The sequence below is a fragment of the Protobothrops mucrosquamatus genome, unplaced genomic scaffold, assembly GCF_001527695.2.
Source record: "Protobothrops mucrosquamatus isolate PMUCROS unplaced genomic scaffold, P.Mucros_1.0 scaffold549, whole genome shotgun sequence".
NCBI classification, from domain to species: Eukaryota; Metazoa; Chordata; class Lepidosauria; order Squamata; family Viperidae; genus Protobothrops; species Protobothrops mucrosquamatus.
The window spans coordinates 43435-66295 of record NW_015386853.1 but is presented as its reverse complement, the minus strand read 5'-3'; the positions used below and the strand labels follow the sequence as shown (position 1 = coordinate 66295).

The following is a 22861-nucleotide window of genomic DNA, read 5'->3' as shown; positions in this document are numbered from 1 at the left end:
CTACAACTGCTGTTGTACACATACAGTGTTACAGTTCCATTTTCAGATGATCTCGTTAGTTACTGAAAGATGACAAGATCAAACACAGGATCTTTTTTCTCACCTCCCTGCTAGCCCCCAAAGTTGGTAGAAACCCCCAGAGTGGAAATTACAACAGGAGCGACTGAAGAATCCTAAACCCCATTTGACACATCCAAAACCCAATGACAAATTTGGAACAGCTCTAAATACAGAGAGGCAAACATTTCTGCAGCCAATAGAAACACTATGGACAACTGACAATTAGCCTCCTTCTCCTTCTTCTTCTTCCCTGTTTATCCTCCGGGCGAGTCAAATCTCTTGTATCTGTCTCTGGTCTTCTTCTTTTGCCGAGTAATTTTCCACGTTGATGTAATCCACTTACCCAGCAGTTCCTGTATTTTTTTACAAATGTTGTTGGGAATACAAAAGAGGAAGTAAGTAAGATAAATACTTTCTGTCTCCCAAACTTTGATGGTTCTCCTGATAATTCCATTTTTCTTGTTATATCAGAACCTTGAAGATTTTTTTCCTGTTTGTGTCAAATTGTAATTCTTTTCCTTTGTTGTTTCATCAATTTGATCATACTCTTCTAATTTGTAGTCTGCTGTCTGATTTATTTGTCCCTTTGTTGTTATTTCCTGGGTGTTTTTAATTGTAAATTTAGATTGGAAATATGTTTATTTAAATCATCAAAGTTGTTTCGGATTTCCTTGTGGTTTGAGTCTATTGTCATTTGTATTTGTCCTAGCTTTACATATATTTCCTCCTGGAAAGTATTTATCTTGCCTTGAAGTATTGCTTCTGGAGGCCCTTGATTTTCCAGGCTACGTCCTTCAGGAGAAAATATTCAATGTGGCATCCTGTCATTTTTTGATACGTATGTGATATCCATGTTGTGTCCCCCCTTCAAATAATCTTTCATCAATATTTTAATTCAAAAGTCAATTTATCAGTCAGTCAAAATTACAGTTTAGTATGTAAAGCCACTTTAAATCCTTCCTACAGATTCTCCTCTAAAAGATTACCCAAAAAGCCAAGGTTTTTCTTTTCCATAAACAGTTCTTAGATTTAAGCAAAAGTCCAGGTGGGTTTTTTTTTTCCTTTCAAACATTTTTAATCTTACAGCTGGCTTTTCCTTTATTCCCAGCTGTCTTCAAGTTTATTTGCAATTCAAAGGAACAACTTTTTCTTTGTTTCTAGGCATTCTGCCAATTTCTGAGTCCTTACTGTTAGTGTTCTAGACTAGATGTCAGCAGTTATTTCTTTTTTCAGTTTTTCTTTCAATCAAAAAGTTATTTTTGTTATATATTTGTATAATTCCATCAAAAAATTTGTAGGGTATAATCTTGACAGTTTTTTAGTTCCTAAATTTGTCCAGACTGAAGTATTTTAAATCAAATTTTAATATATTTCTTCCTTCCTTTAATATTAATTCGCCGCTTCCATCTGTAAGGGAATGGGGATATAGTCCCTCCCTTCACGTCTGGAGGTTTTCTTGCTTTGGGGATCTTTTCAAGGATTTAGATAGTAAATAGAAGAAAGAAGATCAGTACTCTCACCAATTCCAAGCATGTTGTTCACCAATGTTTAGGTTCGTGCTTTGGGACTTCGGCTGCAAGCAGCTTGGGCTAGACGCTGATCTCACGCTAGCCTTTCTCCTGTCGGGTTCGGAGGGCTTTCCCCAGATCAAACGAAGTGATTGCCATCACTTCGTGATCAACGGGGTACTCCTCCTTCACGGTCACCTCTCCGGGGCAACTTCAGACCCATCTAGGGTCCCCCAAGCAGGAAGAAACTAGCTGTGGGGAGTGGAGGTCCGCTTTCGCATGGCCATGCACTGCGGGTGCAAAACCGGAAGTCTCCTACCATGGATACTTTAGACTTCTTTTCCCGTGTTAAGTTAATTCCTGACAGTCATTTGTAGTAAGATATAAATGTAACAAATAAATTATACAAAATACAAACCCAGAAAAGTAGTTTTAAAAATCACCTTTTCTGTTTTTTTCTTCATTAATTAATGAAGGAGAGGATCTTTGTGATGTCCATTTAACTGAACAAGAAAATAATTATTACAGACAATACTGCTTAACAGTTTCATTTAAACTATCTACTAGATAACTGTGCTTACCTGTTTATCAGTTTGTTCTGTCATACTCTGTTGCTGAGAATGTTTCAGCAGCCAAAACTTGATTTAAGGGAGCAGTGATACTGGAAAGTTCAGGTGATTCTGTCAAGCTTCCAAAATGAGATTTTGTAGATGTGACTACATTTAAATCCTGTTTGTTATCTGAATCCACAGCATCTCTTTCTATATCTAAGGGGCTGAAAAGATGTTCATCTTCTCCCACTAGTTCAGGGTATGATTCAGAGAAAGAAATACTATCACAATATCCTGGTTTTTGGATGAGAGGCCAAGCATCTGAAAGATCTCCACAAGTGGAATGTGAAAGAGAACCAAGAAATGCTGGAATCATTTCTCCAACAGAATTAGAATTCCTGTAAAAAGTTGAGAAAAAAGTCATTAAACAAAGATTCATTTTAATATCATTTTACATCATGCTGTCAGTTACAATTATTGCAAATGACAGGGGAAGGAGAGAAGATCAAAATGCAGGAAATATGCAAAACAAAATCATGCTTTTCAATACTAATCAAAATGCACCAGAACTGAACATTTTAAAAACAACAGTTTCTAGTACAGAGTAGAATATAGTTAGAGAAAAGACACACATAGTAGACATACCCTTATCTTTGATAGAATACAAAGATGAGAGATAAATCTTATTTTAAGATAACATATCTGCATCACTCCCATGAGTAAACTACTCATATTTTTCAGCATGAAAATCAGGAAATAGGCATATAACCTGAATTATCAGTAGTGTTACTTTTAAAATCAATATATATAATCCTGCATGCATACAGCAACAATGAATTCCCACAAGATTTTCAAAGCATAAAATGAATAGATTTTGTATGTGTTCAAGTAGTGTGCGTATAATCCTATGTCTTACAATTTTGTCAATGAAAACTAGTCAAATTCATTTAGATTATCTTTTGAATGAAAGTTATATGATATGGTCATAAAAATTAACTTTTTGGAAATTGCTACTAAACATCTGTCCAATAGCTCAAAGTCATCAATTTATTCTGCTGGGATAAATGGGCTAACTCTCATTTACTTAAATTGGTTTTTGCCTGCATATTGCACAGTCCCCTTTCCCTTTCCAATTAGTGACTGAATCTGTCAGAAAAGTCTATTCCCTTGACTGAAAACTCTATAGAATATACTCCAATGCATCATGTAATAAGGACAAATAAATATTCAGTAGAAAAGTTAGCAAAAGGCAGAAATTTAAAACCTGAAGTACCTTTCATGAAGCGTAGACTGAGAGTGAAAAGGACAGCTATGACAACTATGTTCAAAGCTACAGGACTCGTCACAGCATAATGATGGAATCAAGTGCACTGGGCCTTGAAAAAAGAAAAGCTTAAATAAGAAACAAAGTGCATATTTTTTCTAGAAATGCAAATAATTTATACTTGTTGAGACTATGAGCTCGTTCACATATCCCATAGTGTATAGTCAACACATAGTGAAGAACAGCTGTTGGCCTCTGGCTCTCGCCTCTCTGTTATACAAGAAAATATCAACAACAAAAGGAGTTGTTTAGGTCCCATTAGAATTTAATGCCTAGTCAAACAATCCATCATCCACCCACTTTGGAGAGAGGGGCAAGTGAGGGATGATCGTATGGGATTGTGTTCGACACAACAATCATATGTTTGAGAATGCCATAGCATAGGGCTCATATCTGCTCTTACACAAAATCTTCATAACACATTTAGCCTTTGCAATGGTGGTGTTGCATTTAGCCTTCATATAAAGTTTTAGTCATAGAAACATTTATATAGTTATATTTTTAATTTTGATTTGCTTTATATTACTAAATGCTAGTAATTCTATCACTCTAGCCCTATTGTTTAATGGACTCTATGTTAGTGTAACATCTTGCATATCCATAGTTACTTTTATATGCTTTATTCAAATTTCAGCTTCACTATGTTTCTCCTACTTAGACTAACCCAGCAATTAATTTGAGATCATACTTACCACACATCTGTAATGAATCTTGCTGGCCCTGGCAGCATGTTTTATGTTCATATATATTAAGCTGTGATGTATCAAAACATGCAAGTTCTGAACCTTCATAATGAACATCCTGTGATTGTACAGACCCTTTAGAACAGAGGAGATATTGACACTGGGTGTTAACCCATTTTATTTATATTTAAATTATTCTATAAACATATCTGGTAACATTACACTGTCATTTAACTTAGAGCACTTATTATAAAAGTTTTTGCATAATATGAATTAAACCACTTTCTTGGATCTTGTTGCTTTATGCCTATTTCAACATGATCTACATTCTTGACCCTCATTATTAAGAAAAACAATTAGAAATACTTGACAGAAGATATCTGAAGTTCCCACAAGAGCCTAAATTGTTGTTAAGGGTTTACAATAATCCATAATTCTGAATAATATATCTATTTCTTGTCCATAATTTCCTTACTAAAAAAATCTAAATACGACTTCCGGTTCCGGTACGCGGCAACGCCAGTTGTGTCTGGAGACTTGTCTCCGCACCGTCCGGATTTTCCTTCGCTGGTAGACCCCTAGGGGGTCGAAAGTCGCCCTGGAAGGGCGACCACCGAGGAGGAGGCTTGCTGGTATATATGGGAGGGTGGCAGCTTCTCCCGTGACTCCAGCTATCTCCTTAGGGCCGACGAAGCAAAGATCGTCCTGCAAGATGGCCGATTACCCTGCTGCACCAGCCGAAAATCACACTTACATCTAAGCGTAATAGATCCACCGCGAATGATCCGGGTGAGACCCCTTTTGTTCCTCTCTTCACCCTATGCTGTTTTTGCCTGTAAAAGCTTCGTTGGAATTATCTCCCCGTTTTGATAAAGCGGATTTTGTATGCGTGGGAACAAAGGCATTGTATAAAAGGACAGAATAAATTTTTTTAAAGACTATACTCTATCTTTATTCACATTGAGGTACAGAAAAAATTGTTTTTGGGGAGCGGTATTATTATCTTATATTGGAAGAGTATTTCTTGTTCCACTCTTTCCTTAAAAAATAGAAAAAAGGAAAAAAATGGCATTTGAAAAAGACTTCTTAGCTTACTGAGGACATCTACTGGTTAAAAGTTAATATTGTAATTGTTGACTATTTGGAGATGAGATGGTTTTGGCCTTCAAACTATTTTTCAAGAGAAAAGATAACTTGATCTAGCTGTGGGAATTGTGGGGGTGGATATTCTTCAACTGTTATTAGCTATAGCCTCCACCAAAAGAAAAAAAAGGATTTCTCTTCAACTATTGCTAAAATGGAGAAGCCGCACTCACATTTAAATTGTAAATTTATACTGGAAAAGATCTATGAGGCTAAAGAAGAAATATGTGCTACAATGAAAGAGTTTACTACAGAATTAAGAGCCGGAATCTCTACCTTAAACTTCAAAACTGACTCTCAGATTACACCGGACTATTTTACAAAACAGATTATACAAGAAGAGGACTTAACTGAGAATAAAGAGAAATTTATTTTGCCTTATAAGCAGTTCACTTATGGCTTTGAGGACCAAGAAAAGCAAAGACTGAGATTTGAACTTTTAAAGCAACGAGGCTTTATGGATAAGAGAAACAGAGGGCCAGTGCAGAGGCCAAGATGGTTTTCATCGAATCAAATGATATTACAAGCAACAAAGAGAGATTTGTCAGCTGGAAGGGAAGCCCTGCTATGGAAACCTGCCCGGCATAAGAAGAAGGCTAGAATAAGATTGAAAAGTGAAATTTAAAATTTTATGTAATGGATCAAAGGCAATCTAGAATTATGGATTGATTTAAGGACTAAGATTATGAATTAGAAGTAAGAGAAAAATTGATGGATTAATGGAAGATATATATTAAATTGACTAAGAATGTATCTTTTGGAATGATAGATTTATCTATATGAAAATTACTATGTAATGGAAGGAAGAAAATTGAAGAGATGTATTAGACTTGGATTGAATTAATAATTATTTGAATGTTAATCTAATAAGATGATTTGTTTGTTTGATAACATGGTTGTTATTAGCTATGATAACTAACTGGTTGAAATTTGAATTCTGCCCAATGGATTGAAATGATTTAAGGTTTGATATTATCTTGTCAGCTTAAAGAGATTGATTGATGGATTAGATATGTATAGATCAATATTTTAGCTTAAAAAGGAGATATTTCTATGTAATAGATTAAAGGCAATCTAGAATTATGGACTGATTTAAGGACTAAGATTGTGAGTTAGAAGTAAGAGAAAAATGGGTGATTAATGGAATATATATATTAAATTGAGGTTTATCTATATGAAAATTATTATGTAATGGAATGAAGAAAATTGAAGAGATGTTTTAGATCTGGATTGAATTAATAATTAATTGAGTTAATTTAATAAGATGATATGTTTGTTGATAACGTGGATGTTATTAGTTATGATAATTAACTGGATGAAATTTGAATTCTGTCTAATGGATTGAAATGATTTAAGATCTGATATTATTCTGTCAGCTTAAAAAGATTGATTGATGGATGGATTAGATATGTATAGGATAGATCAATATTTTATTTTAAATAGGGGATATTAGTGGAAGAAGAAATAAATAAGATTTATGATAAAATTAAGGAACTAGAACATATTTGGAAGGGATACCTGAATGTTTTTATTTAAAGTTAATTTGATTACGGTATTGTAAATTTATAAAGCTTTAAAAACAGGTCCAGGCTGAATAAATTTAAGCTAGAATTGGATTATTTTAAATATACTATGCTATTTGAGGGAAAAAGAGAGGGAATACTTGATGTATTGATTAATTATGTATATATGTTTTGTTTTTGGATGTTTGATTACCCCAGCACCACGGTGTGTCTTGAGCACTTTGTCTTAAGAATTAAAAAACCAATAAAATTTGTTCCCCCCCCAAAAAACAACCTAAATACAACTGAATAGCAATGCTTGAAAAGTAGCTGTAGCTAACTGCTACCTTTCTTCTGACTTTCACAATTTTCACACTGCAACATGAATTTGGGATATTAATTTTTGATGTATTTTTGTATGATCTTCTGAATGGTTCACAATATACCAGGCAAATTAAGACAGGTATCGATCAAGTATATATTCAATATATTCACATAAACGTATTTATCCTCTTTGATGTAATTGATCAAAATTACATTCGGGAAACTGAATCAACTCCAGGTTACACTTAACTTACAGTTAGTTAAGCTCAAATAAATCTTTTTTTTTTTTTGCACAGACATTTATTAGGTGGTAAAACTCATCATAAAGGAGACATGGGTAAGCAGTAAATGTAAATGTGGTGGTGGGGGTAGGAGGAGAGAAACTTACAGTTTGGCTTCTTTTCCATGAATTGTCTCTTGCAATAGATAACACACAGGATGAAGAGCGCTGAAAGTACAGTTGCCAGTGCACTGCATATCACAGCAGCGAGTGCAGTGTCTCGTGGACTGGAAACAGTGGATGGGATTTTCACCAAATTCACTTTTGTGGTGCCTATATATAAATAAAAGCATACCTTTTATTGATTATAGGCAGAGAAGAGCAACAATTCAAAGCTTTTTAGGCACAGATAAATTATTTAAAGAATTTTCACTGCACAGCACAAACAGAATTGGAAATGGCCAATGAAGTCAAACCCTACTAAGTGCATGAAACCAAAGAAAAATATCCTTAGTGATTACTACCATTATTCCATTTCACTACTCTTAACAGCAAAATGCTTTTCCCTAACACTCAAATGGAGTTGTCTTGTAACATAAAACTGTTATTCTGTACACTTTACACTTTGAGATGACAGAAGAAAGCTCTTGTCCTTCTTCTCTGTGGCATCTATTCAGATATTTGAAGAATGTTATTGATCTCCTCTCAGTTATCTTTTCTCAAAGGAAATCCTAACCAGTTCCTTCAATCTCTTCTCATATCGGTTAATTTCCAGTCCCTTGATGCTCCCCACTGTTATTCTTTGCTCTTAAAAAAAATAATAATCATAACTGTAGTGCCCAGAACTGAATACTCTGCTTGATATGGTGAAATTGTAATTTTGCCAGCAAGCTATATACTGTAAACATGTTTATTGAAACTAATTCTTATACGGAGTATCAGGTGAAATTGTTTTCTATTACTGTTTCATAAGTGGATAAAGAACAGCAATCCAGACCTATTAATATCATCAAAGGGACACCAATAAGCTCCTCCATTAATTTTATGCTATGCTCTGAGACCATTTAAACAAGGTCAAAGAATCTATCTACTGCTCAATCTGTCCAAAATTCATTAAAAACAGAGTCAACAAGTATCAACTGAAGGTATATTAAATACAATGGATAAAATCCAGTCTTCCAAGAAGTGGTACTATAGTAATTAACTAGTCTTATGAAAAGAGAAGCAATTTTCACCAATTTCCCCAAATATTGTATATCAAATACGTAACAGTTAGGAAAATTTAATAATACATTAAAGACTTTTTAAAATATTTTGGGAACCTTATTTTTTGTCTGATTAGCCTTGTTTATCATTAATGGGGATACATTAAATGTTTGTATAGGCCAGGGATAGGCAATCTTGACTCTTTTATGACTCATGGACTTCAACTCCCAAAATTCCTGAGCCAGCCATACTGGCTCAGGAATTCTGGGAGTTGAAGTCCACGAGTCATAAAAGAACCAAGGTTGCCTACCCCTGGTATAGGCCAAGAAATATGGGAGCTATCTCAAAATGGGTCTATACTATATATGTTTTTTATATAATACATGCATACAATGGCTTTCTACACATTATAGTAAACAAAATGCAAAGGCAGAGCCTATCACTATATGCATTCTTTAGGAATTATGAACATCTATAGATTATAATTATCTGTACTCAAATATGTTTTTTTAAAATTACAGAAATCTACAAAACCTGTTTATCTGAGAAAAAAGTATAATCTGTCTGTAATCCAAAAACCCCCCCAAAGAATGTACAGTATATCTAATGCAACAAATGATATAAAGCATTTAATGCTTATAACGCTACAATTGATTATTCAACAACTATAGATTGCCATATTTATGGAATTGCATAAAAATCACTGGCTTCATCTACAAACATCCACAAATATTTAATGTAATAAAAGATTAAAAGAAACTGTTCCAACTTATTAGCTTCTGAAAAATGTTAAATCTATTACCACAAGTTGGTCTAGACAAAACTAAAAGCGTATAATTTGCTGAAAAATTATATGTAAAGACATAATGGCCAGTTAAAAGACCAAACACTGACAAAGTATCTCCATACATTTCAACAATATTTCTTTAATCTGGGACCTAGATATGTTGGACTCCAATTGCATTATAGCAGCTGAAGTCTAATGAATCTGGAAGGCAAAGGCTGCTCTAACATGTAAATAATGTTACTTCAAATTTCCAAAATATATTTAGTAGAAAAAAAATCAAACAGTTTTCATTATGCTCTCTCCTATTTACTTACTATCACTTTACATGGGGGAGAATAAAGTTTTATATTTGGAGAAAACAAACAGTTCATTTAGTGACCAAAATTACAACAGCACTGAAAAAAAGTGACTTATTTTTCATACTTACGATCATTGTAGCATCCCCATGGTCACATGATCAAAATTCAGATGCTTGGCAACTGACTATTTACTGACTTTACATCGGCTATCAACTGTGGCAATCCCACAATGGAGCTTTTGCTTATTTGATAGGTTTTCAACTGTCATTTCATGTCATTCGATAGACATTGAATGCTAAATACAAAATATTCTGGGCCCACTCTTTTGTCCTGTAGCCACTAGCACAGTGTTTTCTTTTCTTGCCCCCTTATTATTTCTGAAAAGGCAATTTACCCCACTATGGTACATTCATATATTCCAAATACCTTCTATTTTAATTTATTCCTCTATTGCTAGAAGTTTGTTCATCTACAGAGCCTTTCAGATTGCTCTGTTTGTTACACTAGTTCAAGAAATGGGTTGTAAGTTTCACTTTTATTGTGTGCACAATCAACACAGTGGCATATTGAATGGCCAACACAGCAGAAAAGGAAGAGTACACTTAAATGCAAATATGATAAACAATATTTCATCCTTTATCTAATTTTCTGGGAGGTGAGGACATAAGGAATGTAAGCAATGCTTGTTATCGCTTATAAATTGATCTTCTGGTTATAACCTAAATTACTTGATTGTTTACATCTTGAGTAGAATGGGTTTTTTTAAAAAGTATTCTATTTTCTCAAATGGAACAAAAATGAATTACTGAAGTCTATTTTCATTATCTGTTAACAAATTTTGTGTGTCAATAAATTCTGAGCAAAACTAATAAGGCCACCAAAGCATATACAGATCACATTCCTGTAATCTAGTAGTTTAATGAGCTGTAGCCAAATGTTTAGTTAGTAATTAATATCAGGTGTAAATGCTTTCACTGTCCTTAAGAGTTAGCTGTTTTAATAAATATATAAGAGAATCCATTCAGTATAAGTTAATCATTATCTATACACCATTCCCTCTCAGGAATTTCAAGTTCACTTAAATCTGATAACTAAGCAGCTATTTCTTTGTTAATAAAAAGTAATGATTAAGTTAAATATCTTGCAGACATCCTATATGTAAAATAAACACTCATTCAGCCCTTGGCAAAGAAGGATCCTAATTATGGGATTGACTCAAAAGATGAAAGACTGGTTCTAGTATTAACTTGTGTAAAAAAAAACTGGTTAAGAGAAATACTGAAATTATCAAATCTCATGGCTGAAATTAACACTTTCTTTCCTCTCTCCAGAGAATAAAGCTTAACTTGTCTCTAATAAATATGTTAGACAGAAACATACCACAAGTCGAGAAGGAAGTCACCACACGTGTGTGACCACGTCTACACGTGTTATCCATTGACATTCCTTATTCTTTAGAGTGTCATAGAGTGTAGGGGTAAATTGAACAGGACTTCCGTCCTGCTCTTCGTTGCCCACCTTTGACTAGTTCCTCTCTTCGTTGAATCGACTAAGGAGAAACTTCCTGACAGTTAGAACAATTAACCAATGGAACAACCTGCCTCCAGAAGTGGTGAATGCTCCAACACTGGAAGTTTTTAAGAAGAGACTGGACAGCCGTTTGTCTGAAATGGTGTAGGGTTCCTGCCTGGGCAGGGGGTTGGACTCGATGACCTACAAGGTCCCTTCCAACTTTTTTATTTTTTTATTTATTTATTTATTTTTATTATTATTATTATTATTATTATTATTATTATTTAACAAGGAAGTGCAGCTCCATGATTTTTCAAGAGAGAACAGGAGGCCCACACAAAACATACTTGCTTTATAACCATTCAGCATAACTAGGCAGGTAGAAAGGGAGAAAAAACAGGTGAATATTCCCATGGAACTTAAAGGTAAAGGTTTTCCTGTCCAGTTGTATCGGACTAGGATGCAGTGCTCATCTCCGTTTCTTGGCTGAGGGAGCCAGCATTGTCTGAAGATAATTTCTGTGGTCACATGGCCAGTATGGCTATATGCCAGCTTCATTGCCACTGCCATACTGCTAGCTGCAGAACAGCTGATCAGAGATTGGTGCGTTCCAAGACAACTTATAAAAAGTAAATGCAAACTCAAAACAGAAATAATAAAAATGATCTATCTTATGACTTGATTAAAAAGAGCATTATTTTTTCTCTACACCAACTTTTCTATAGTTGATAAACAGAGAAAACCCATCGGTGGATTCTCCATCTCCTGTACTGGAGAAAGAGCATTATTTTTTCTCTACACCAACTTTTCTATAGTTGATAAACAAATGCTAAAAATGCAAAATATTTGATTTGTGTAATGGAATAATGAACCCTGAGTTTTACTCATTAGGTGTTTGTTCAGAAAGGACGCCCAGTTAAAGAAAAAAAACCACCAAGAAGCATCTTAAAATAAATTATAAGCAGAGATTGATTAAACAATATCTCTTAAATTAGCTAGCAAGTTCAACCATAGGAGGGTATCTCCAACTTATGAGCCTGGATAGCAATAAGGTAAGTAAAAAGTATATTTGACTACTGGAGTCAACAGTTTAAAAATACAGCTTTTAAAAGGTTAGTCTTGCTGAATATGCCCAAATGTCATTTTTTTGTGTAGAGAATAAACTAATTTTGATATTTTAAAAAAACTGGCCAGGGGTGAACCAGGACTTCATAAAAGAAATGCTGGTATAATCAATACCGAGACACAGTTCATTAAGTATGTCTAGAAACTTGTTTTGTTTCATATAATATACTGCAATCAATATTTGTGGTAAAAAAATGAAATAACGATTCCCATCCCATTTCCTTGAAAAATAAAACCAGGAACAGAGGGAACATAAGAAGATCCTGGAACAGAATTTATTAAACAAATGTTTAAGGGCCAAATTATGGTCAGCAAAGAAGCAGTTCAATTCCTTTAATCAATATCTTAGTGTATACTGAGTTGGCATCTGCCTCTATAGCCGTACGCGAGGTTAAAAGTAATATGAGAATGCCTTCAATATCACAGTTTTAGATTCTCTGTTATAAAGAGTAGAAAAATAGTTATGTTTTTAATAAATTTGTATTTATTATACAAGTGCAGTACAGTATTTCGTCTGTAATATCCCTTGAACTATCTTTCTGCCTATTGGCTCTGAGGGACCAGACAGTCTACTCTAGGCATTACCACTTTGTCTGGACATGAAGAAGACAAATTACTATTGAGACAAAATGTAAATGGAAAATTACTTTAAATCTTATTATGAATCCTCCTGATTTAAAATAACTACTCCATTCTTGAAAGGCTGTTTTTAGGCGTATGCATCTTCCAAATGTAGAAATACATTTTCCATATTTCATCTAGCTACTTTATCTAGTGATAAAAAAGACTCAATATGTGCTGTTTTGGCATAAATGTTATATTTGATAATGTTAAAGAGTCATGTTTTTTTTAAATATAGTATTAGAAACTAGTTTGACAGTTGATGAATATGTGATATATACAGTATAATTAGTTTCCCTTTTGTTGTTTTGGTATTTTTTTAAGTTAGTTGCTGATTCAGAATTTAAAGTATTTTCTGTTTTATTGTTTTTTGTAAAATTTGTTGAGGCAAATAAAATAAAAAATAAAAAGTCTTAGCAGTGATTTAAATTGCATTTTCACAAGAGCTAAAACTTATTATTCTCCTGAAATAGTAATCGTAAATATACAGGTAGTCCTCAACTTACAACCATTCGTTTAGCAACCATTTAAAGTTATGACAGCATTGAAAAAAGTGATTTACCAATGGTCCTCACAATTGTTGCATCTTTCCCATGATCACATAATCTACATTTGGCTGCTTGGCAATCAGCATGTATTTATAATGGTTACAGCGTCCCAGGATCATATAATTGCCATTTGTGACCTTCCCAGTTGGCTTCTGACAAGCAAAGTCAATCAGGGAAGCCAGTTTTGTCTATTGACCATTTGATTCACTTAATCACCACAGTGATTTGCTTAATGAATGTAATAAAAAAGATTCTAAAATTGGCCATGACTTACTTAACAACCACTTAACTTAGTGATGGAAGTTCCGATCCTAATTGTGATCATAATTCAAGGACTACCTGTACTTCATGCTGATTCATATATTTTACTTTTTTATTCTAAATCTATAACTAAAATTTATTTACATGCTTTTTTTTCCAGGCCTTCAAATTTCTGAAAATCCAGTACATTATATCCAGAATACAGTATTCAGAAGTGCTTCATTTAATTTCTGCAGATTTATTTGTTCTTGATTCCATTTCAACATATGCAACAGCATTATTTGCTATTACTGAATAATGCAGAATTCAGTGTTTATCATAAATGTTTACTCAAGAATGATTTCTCTTCTTTTGCTTTTTATTCCCCTTTTAAAAAAACTTTTTAACTTTCTGATGGTCTTTTTACAATCCACAACCAGCTTTTTCATGAGTAAATATTTAAACCATAACTCTGTTTTAAAAGGTCTACTGATGGAGAATAGATTAAAGCAGCCCTGAAATTTATAGCTAGCTAGGTAATAATCAACTGCTATCAACATTCTCTGATCGTTATTAATGTTGCTATCACATTATATGATCATAGGATTTTAGCCTGGGCAGTTTATAGAGCCAATTTAGCATTCAAGAGAAAAACAGTAATTTGCCAAAACACACTTAATATAGTGTATCAGTGTACATATTTTATTTGGAGAAGTTCTAAGAAATTGAACATGCTTATTAAACGTTTAGAATTTTGTCCACATAATTATTGTGACAGTTTTATTTACAATATGCTAAAGTTTCAAAAAACTGGAATAAATTAGTTAATTTGTGAGGCAATTCACCTAGTATTAAAGTATTATAAAAACAGCTTAATATCAGTATTCAGCAATACACATAATTACCTACAGATGTAGGGAAATCTTCAAGCAACATATTTCTACTTGATGAGAACAGCAATAAGTTTCATATTACTAAGTCCTGATTGTTGTTATCCATATGGGATCTTTCATTAAATCCTTCAGTTTGAAGAGCTACTGTTTTACTCTCCCAATTAGCAAAGTTATTTGTCACAATATTCCTCTCTTCACCGAGTTGTTAAAATGTCTCTTTCAATTATTTAAACACTTAAAAATATGCATTTCTGCTAAAACTGAGGTTTTGTGAGTCTAATAATATTTATTTATTTATTTCATTTATTTATTTATTTATTTATATACCTTATTATATACCTAATTTATTTATATACCTTATTATATACCTAATATACCTCTTCCTCAGTTTGTTTAAAAGGCTTTCACATTTTGTTGAGCAAAAAACTATATTGACATAAAATTTATTACCCTTATTGCCAGTCCCTAACCTATCACACACAAATAATGTCAAATTGGTCAGTCTTATTTACTATGTAAATAGAATGTTTTAAATCAGCACCCCCCCAAACTTTCCAGCTTGGCGGTTTGGGGGGGTGCGGGGGGAGAGGAGATGCTTCCATGTGAGTGGCTGGTGTGTGCTTAAGTGTGCACAGCTCCGATTGTGCAAGTGGCATGTGTGCTGCCCACTGTTCGCACAAATGGAACTTCGCATATGAGTGTGAGTGCCTGCTGCTCATGCAAATGGAGCTGCGCACAGATGTGTTTGGCCACAGCATGCGTGAGCTTCATGCGCTCGGCTGCTGCTTGTGAGGCCTGGTTCCGAAGCACAAATGGAGCTTTGCATGTGTGCACTTGCCCGTTTGCGCTATCCGGTTCTGAACAGGCTGTGGCACGGTAGTGAGCCGTGTCCCAGAGTTGGGGACCCTGTTTTAAATAAAGATATGGGTAGATTCCATTAATTTTGCTCCTTCATTTTCCATAAAAATCACTTCTTTCATGTATTTCCTGTACCTACATCTATTAGTCAGGCTATTATAGTAACAGTACTACATTATGCTTAAAAATAGTATGACTTAAGAGCTGCCACAAAATGAAAACCATGCCATATCATGCAAATATCTCACTTATTATAGCAGACAGATGCATAGGGAACTATGCATAGTGCAATAAAGAGCTGACCCCCCAAACTGGAAAACCCTCAATATGTATGTCAGCTGTTCCAAATAACACACCCATGGGAGATTCATGATGCATTAGCAATAACCTCAGCTGAACACTTCATGAGAGAGATTATGTGGAACAGTAGGAGGAAACTTTCACCTTGCACTGCATAACTCTTGAACCTGTCACCTCTTGTTTTACTATGTAACCCATTAGCTATTACAGTAATACTCAACTTATGACCATAATGGAGCCTGCCATTAATGTGCAGGTTGTTAAGTGGAGCATCAGGTGCCTTAGGGCTGGGGCAGACCCTTAAAGGTCTAGTGAAGGCCCAGGCCAACCTGTCCCAGGCCTCCCAAGGCCTATCCCATCCTGTCCCTCGGGAACCCCAGGCCTTATCCTGCTCTCAAGTTGGCCATTCAGCCAGGCAAAGGAGCAAAAGTGACCAGCACATGGAGGGCATTTACAGTCACCTGGCAATCCAAAGGACTTGCAGGACTCACACTGCTCTTCACTCAGGGCCAAGCAGTACCTATCTTATCTTTTTTTGTTTTTTGCAGAGAAGCCTGGCTGATGTGACGCAAGGCTCAATTCTCTTGCACAAATTGCTGGCCTTGTGGAAGCCTTGTGCTATTCTAGCAAGTAGTACTTCTCACAAGAATTGGGGAGCTCTGTTTTTTTAAGGGGGCTTCACAAATCCCACAAGTGGATGGAGCTTCTTCAGAATTACATGTATTGTAGCTCTCCAGAGAATAATTATAGGCATACAGGTAGTCCTGGAACTATAACACCAGTTGGGGATTGGGACTGATGTTGCTAAATGATACAGTGGTAAAATATGACATCATGTGATCACATTGCTTACTGATAGCAATCCAGGCTATCCAGGTTTTCATAGTAACCAGGAAAATGCAGTTTATATCATGAATGTTCTAACATTTTAGTATCAGAAGCACTTACAGTGTGGTTCATAAGGAGGAGGTGGATCACCACAAGGAATACATTCCATATCCTGAAAGCCCCCAAGCTTTGTCTTTCTATAAAATCTGGAAGACAGAAGACAAATATCACATTTCTCATATCTGAAAAAAACAGCTCAATATGGAATTATGCTAATAAAAATCAATAAAATGATATTGAAATAATAGGTGAGATTAAGCAAGAGTTTCAGGTAGTGACACTCTTCTGATGGGCTAGGACACCAATTTAATGCTTTATGGGACAGAAAATTGAGGGCAGTGGTGAGCACAGCACTAATGAAAAAGGAGCAGATTTATATCAAATGCATACGAATGGGCAAGATTTTCCTTTTTCCTAAGTTTTTTGAAGATTCTTTTTAAATATGGTGAACAGTACTGTACAGAACTAACTAAAAAGGGCAGGAAACAGTGTGCCAAATTTTGGCAATCATAACATTGAAATCCAGCACTGCAACCCAGCACATTCTGGGGGAAATAAAAAACAGTTTTTTAGATTCACTGCCCCCACAAATTCAAGCCTTTGGCCTACTATCCTGAGGTGAATTTGGTGAAACTTTTATTTTGTCATCATTTGTTTTACTATAGCTTGTTGTTACTCACTGCTACTTTCTGCCCTTTCATCTGTTCAATTAGAAATCTGATGGGGAACTACACTTGCATTTGCTTGAATGCTAGTGCAATTCTTCATGTGATCTGCAAAATTAATTCATTAGACTCTTAGATCGTGTTGAGAGTTATAGTTAAACTGAAACCAACATAAATTAATTCTGTTTTCAAATTTCCAACTCATCACTGGGAGGTCAGGGAGGTGGGAAGGCTATGTGAGCAACTCTTCTTTGACCATTTTTAAGATCTCCACATTTCCACCTAAACAGAGCTTATGGTATTTCTATCTCTCCTTTACACATACAGGTAATCCCCGAGTTACGAGCATTCACTTAACGCTCGTTCAAAGTTACGTGATGAGCACCCCCTAGTGCTTATGAGCAAGTCCCAAAGTTACAAATATTGCAGCACCATGGTAGTTGTTCGCCCTTATGAGTGACTGCAGTGGCTCTGCAACATTCACCCTAGTTATTCCCTCCCTCCCCTCCCCCACCTGGGTCTCCCTAGGCACCAGGCCTTCAATATTCAGCCTGCGAAGATCGAGATCCTTCGCTTTCTTGGTGCTCCAGGCCTTTGGTGCCTTCGCAGAGAATGGAGGCCTAAAGTAACGCAAGATTACATGAGATCAGTGGGGCGAGATCTCACGCTACTGATCTCGCGTGATCTCATGGTACTTTAGGCCTCTGTTCTCTGCAACAGAGAACGGAACTGAAGCTTGGGGACGCTTCCACGTGCCTCCAGAGGCTGGATTGGGGCTTTTCATTAGAACGCCCTAAAAGCAAGGCTTCAGTACATAATCACCTATCACATCTGGAAGAGATGGTAGGAGGAAAATCTTAATTTAGCAGACTTTGATGTAATAGACTTAATATCCAGTGGACAATTTTACATATCAATTAACATCAGTTGTATAATTAAATTGTATAATGATGTAAACTTCATCATTTAATAAAAAATAAATGTATTTACTATTAATATAAATATTCATAATATTTGGAAACAACAAACATTCCGTCCTCTCAATATAAACAATTAAAGCAAGTTTTCACTGCAGAGTACAGAAGCAATTGAACAATTTCAAGTAGTAGAGCCAGCTAAAACCAAGAATATAAATTATTTACAGTTCTTCATAATTCCTTCTATAACTTACCCAGGCAAGCAGTCTCCACAAACAGCATTGCTAATGGCAGAACAATTGCTTTTCTGAAATCGATTTACTGAAGCACAGTCCAAACATTGTTTGCATTTCTGAAAGCCCCGATCCTCTTTGAATCTGTTTGGCCTGCATGTCATGCACTGGGCATCCTCGCCGTATCCAAAACCGCATTCCTGTGGGATTAACAAACACTACTGTGACACTTAAGAGACATGAATAATGGGAAATGACAAAGATGAAACGAGGTCTCAGTGTAATTATTTCTGAAAATAAAAACTTTCTAGAGATAAAATAATCATCTCAGCAGTTCCTAATGTGCTGTCCATTGTTAATAATCTCCTTTACTTTTATAAGAAATACTAACTTATCCACTTTATCTGAAAAACTTCTAGTATTTGAATGAAAATGGGACTCAGTGGATTCCCACTGCTACATTATTATAATCTTATGGAAATTGCTGACATGTCCATTTTTAAACTATGCCAACAATATCAAAATTTAGAAGCTAGCCTATGAAGTCCTTCAAGCAATTATATGAACATCAGAAAAATAATTTTAATATAAACTTGTTGAGCTAAGCTGAAAGTATACAGTATATGATCAACAAAAATGCTTACAATGATTATTTTATATAAACAATAGAAAAAGCTATAGAATTAAACATAATGTTAAATGTAGTGCAAAATATCTAATTTAATATAATATAATATTCTGCAATATATGGGGGCTCACATAAAAATACTTGACAATTGTACATAACCAAACAAAATATCAGAAAATATAATAGCAGCATAAAATTCTATCAAGTAAAAAAGTGGGAAAACTTAAAAAAATATATTAAAATAACCCTAGTTTCTCTAAAAAATGCTTCCTAATAGCTGTTTACAAGAAGGGAAAATAAATTTGCACAATAAATAAAAATAATCTATTGCTAGACAATTATCATATAGGCAGACCCGGTTGAATATAGAGAAAGAAATATCAGTCTGGTGTCCTGTTACTTATGCAGTGCTACAGGGCTCAGTTCTTTTTACCCTATATGAAGCCACTGGGAGAAGCATCTATCAGTATGGGGTGCAATATCAGCAAATTGTTGATCATATCCAAATGTACATCACAGTCTGACAGTGTGGTCAATGTTTTGATTCGATATCTGAAGATAATTAGAATCTGAATGAGACAAAACAAGTGAAACTAAACTCAAGCAAAATAGAGTTGTTGTTTGTCCACTGAGATTCTCTACCTACTCATATATTGTATTTCCAGGAAGTGATACTAAGAGACAGGACCCATGATCTGGAGATCCTCCTGGATTGCTAGGTACTACTCAATTGGCAAATAGAAACCATGACCAGCTGGTCCAGCTTCAGCCTTAAATGAAATAGAAGCATGATCATGTCTCACCTATTACAATGTACACTAAATGAGGCTGCCTTTAATTGCTGGAAAATGCAGCAACCTGTGCATTAATTTCTATGGGACATCATGAGCACAATTAGCCTATGCTGTGGCCCTGCATTGGCTTAAGTGAGATGGGCGGCCATAGAAATAAAAAAATATGTATGTATGAATAAAAGAATGAAAAAAAATTCTCTAGTAAATAATATTGCAACTTCCAAAATAGTTAATTTATAAGTGCTCTTTCAGTGCTATGTGTAGTAGAGAAATATATTTAGTAATATCATATTTGAAAAATCAAGAGAATAATGTTCAGAATTTTATACGAACATACCTTAGATAATTCCATTCCAGGGCCACACTGTTCACACAATATACAGTTTCCGTCATGATCTCTGTACTCCTGCTCTCTGCACTCTCCAGTTTCACAAATTATAACATTTAACTACAAACAAGAGGGAGGCTGTTAAGATTACGTTATTAAAGGAATGAATCTTTGAAGAATAGTCCTATACATGCTCAGAATTTGCTCCCAAGAAAATACATAGCAACAGAAATGTACTTGGAACTGCTGATTGATGTAATTTCTGTCAATGGCAATAGTATTGAAGTTGTGCTCTAGATGTTTTGAGATTGCACGCAAGTACTATTGGCACTGTCTTTGCTTTCTTTTGCCATAGTCATTTTACTTTTATTTGCAGATTTTTGTATTTTGTGATTTTCTTCAGTTCTTTCTCTTCTCTCCTGAAATGTCCAGGTATTACCATGTTTTTTGTCTTTCTTATCAACAGTTGTTAATTCTGCAGTATTATGAATTCTGATGTCCCATGACATTTTAGCTTCTGCATTTTCTATTACTTTGTCATGTTTTGGTCCCACCAGTACTTGCTTGCAGACAAATAGTATTTTTTGTAAATATCCCAGTACAATGTTATTATGGTTTGTTGCAGTCAGCCAGATGCACCATTATTATTACTACTATTTGTCACACAGTCAGCCAGATGTTTAAATTGGACCTGGCACTTTTTTCAATCCATCAAGTCCTTCCCAAGGACCTGGGGATAGACAGATGTTCTATTATTACAGTAAGATAAATATATATTAACTTAGCTGTCTTTAGGTTAATGCCAACTTGTGTTAAACAACTTGATATTGATCAGATTAATCTGATATAGTATATAATGACATCTGGTCAGTAAGTCAACATTTATAAAAGAGTAGTTCCCTTGCTGCAGTGTAAGAAAACAATACAAACAAATAATACAAACTTTATAGTGCTTCACATACTGGTTTGCAGTCATAAACCAACTACCTAATTATTTAGTTTTTTGAGTGCAAGAATATTTACCAATATGACATATAATACATAAGAAAAATGTTTATCTACTTACAACATATATCAAAAGTATCAGCAATCTAAAGATGAAATACTGCCACTCAAACTTTTGTGTATGCATTTTTCCTTTAAGAAAGAAACTGACCTGTAAAGAAGAAAAAAATTAATTCCTGAGGTTATAAAGTACACATGCCTATGATACATAATAAATAATAGGCAGTAATAATGTTATGCCTGGATTTTATATCCGATTTGAAATTTCAATGAGAAAGTTCTCATAACCACTATTAGAATGCTATCTAAGCATTTACTAATAGAAGAATGGACAAACCCATAATTCTTAATAATAGTAGAAGAATGAAGAGGAAACATTATTGACCAAAATGTCAATGTGCTTGCTTAAAAATCTATTAACTATAACAACATTTACAAAATAACTTATCTACTTTGCAAACTAGCATCATATTACATTTCCTAATTTAGTTTCAACTACAAGTAAACCAGATTAACCTCCACTAGAGAAAGAATGATATAATTTATGAAGATATAAACAAAGACATTTTGATTTCCTAATTCAAAGAACTTTGATTAAACATTAGGTTTCCACCTATTAAAGGCATTTCAAGTAAACTTACTGATAAATCCTCTCTCTCTAATAAAACTCCTGTAGGAAAATTTTTGAATTTGTTTAAATCAGAGACCAGCATACCTTCATTGAAGATACTAATAGTTACTGAGGCAAAGACAAGTCTAAAGAGGAAGAGTTATAACCCTCTTTATAGATGTATGCAATTAATGGGTTTTTAATTATTTATTGACTTAAGCATATGCATGTAATAATATGGTTAGATATGTGAGCTAATGAGCAAATATGTCATCTTTGAATTGAAACAAAGGGCTATATCTGAAACCATGATATTCTTCTAGCCACAATCTAAAGCTAGCCATTAGTTTCCAGTAATATTTGTTATTTCTTAGCTACTCTAGTTAGCATTCTTGCTGTTAACACTTTCACTATCTTGTTACTCAATTCAACTTTCTTTATATCTGAGTTTCCTGGCATTTAATTGAATATATTTGATCTTAGCATTTGTTTTTCTGGAAGATGTACCTAAGCTAAATGTTTTTGCTTGACCCCAAAATCCATTTCGCTCTCCATAAAGTATCAGTTATAATCTGAAGTCACTGTGATATTAATCCTATTGAATCTATCCTTTTCTGTACCAAAAGGTTAACTTTCCGAACTTTTCCAAAATAGAAGATAAGTATATGTACTGTAAGTAAGAAGCCTAGTTTGTGTCAGATATCAAGTTAGTTAAATAAAACAATCAGTTAAATAAAACAATTTAAAACATCTCAAAAGACAACAATAGTAAACTTCTATAATGTTGCCAATAAGATTACATAGATTCAGTCACTTAATTCAACCCAAAATATATTTACTTTCAAATTGGGCTTTCAAATTTGGGAAAAAATATTTTTAAACAATAGCAATGATATATGTAATGGTTAAATCAGAGCTCAAATCTACAAAATCTACAATGTCTCTTCTTTCCTTTTTTCCTCCCTTCTTCCCTCCCTTTCTTTTTGCTATCTGCTAATTCTACTTCCTTAATAATTAACCATTCATTTGTTACCTTCTTAGACCAGGCCTTTATGGCTTTGAAATAAATGGAAGTAAATGGAAAGTTGT

At 34.3% G+C, this 22861-nt stretch overlaps 1 protein-coding gene across 1 annotated transcript; it reads right to left on the bottom strand.

The window, feature by feature from the left end:
• Positions 1-2110: 2110 nt before the first annotated feature.
• On the bottom strand, positions 2111-21290 carry TNFRSF19 (TNF receptor superfamily member 19). The gene is made up of 8 exons (XM_015817028.1): positions 21224-21290; positions 20167-20277; positions 18429-18607; positions 16653-16738; positions 7484-7648; positions 4136-4261; positions 3393-3495; positions 2111-2517 (listed from the first exon to the last, which is right to left on the bottom strand). The coding sequence occupies exons 1-8, from the start codon at positions 21287-21289 to the stop codon at positions 2157-2159; spliced, it is 1197 nt and encodes a 398-aa protein (XP_015672514.1). The 5' UTR covers position 21290; the 3' UTR covers positions 2111-2156.
• Between the last annotated feature and the right edge of the window lie 1571 nt (positions 21291-22861).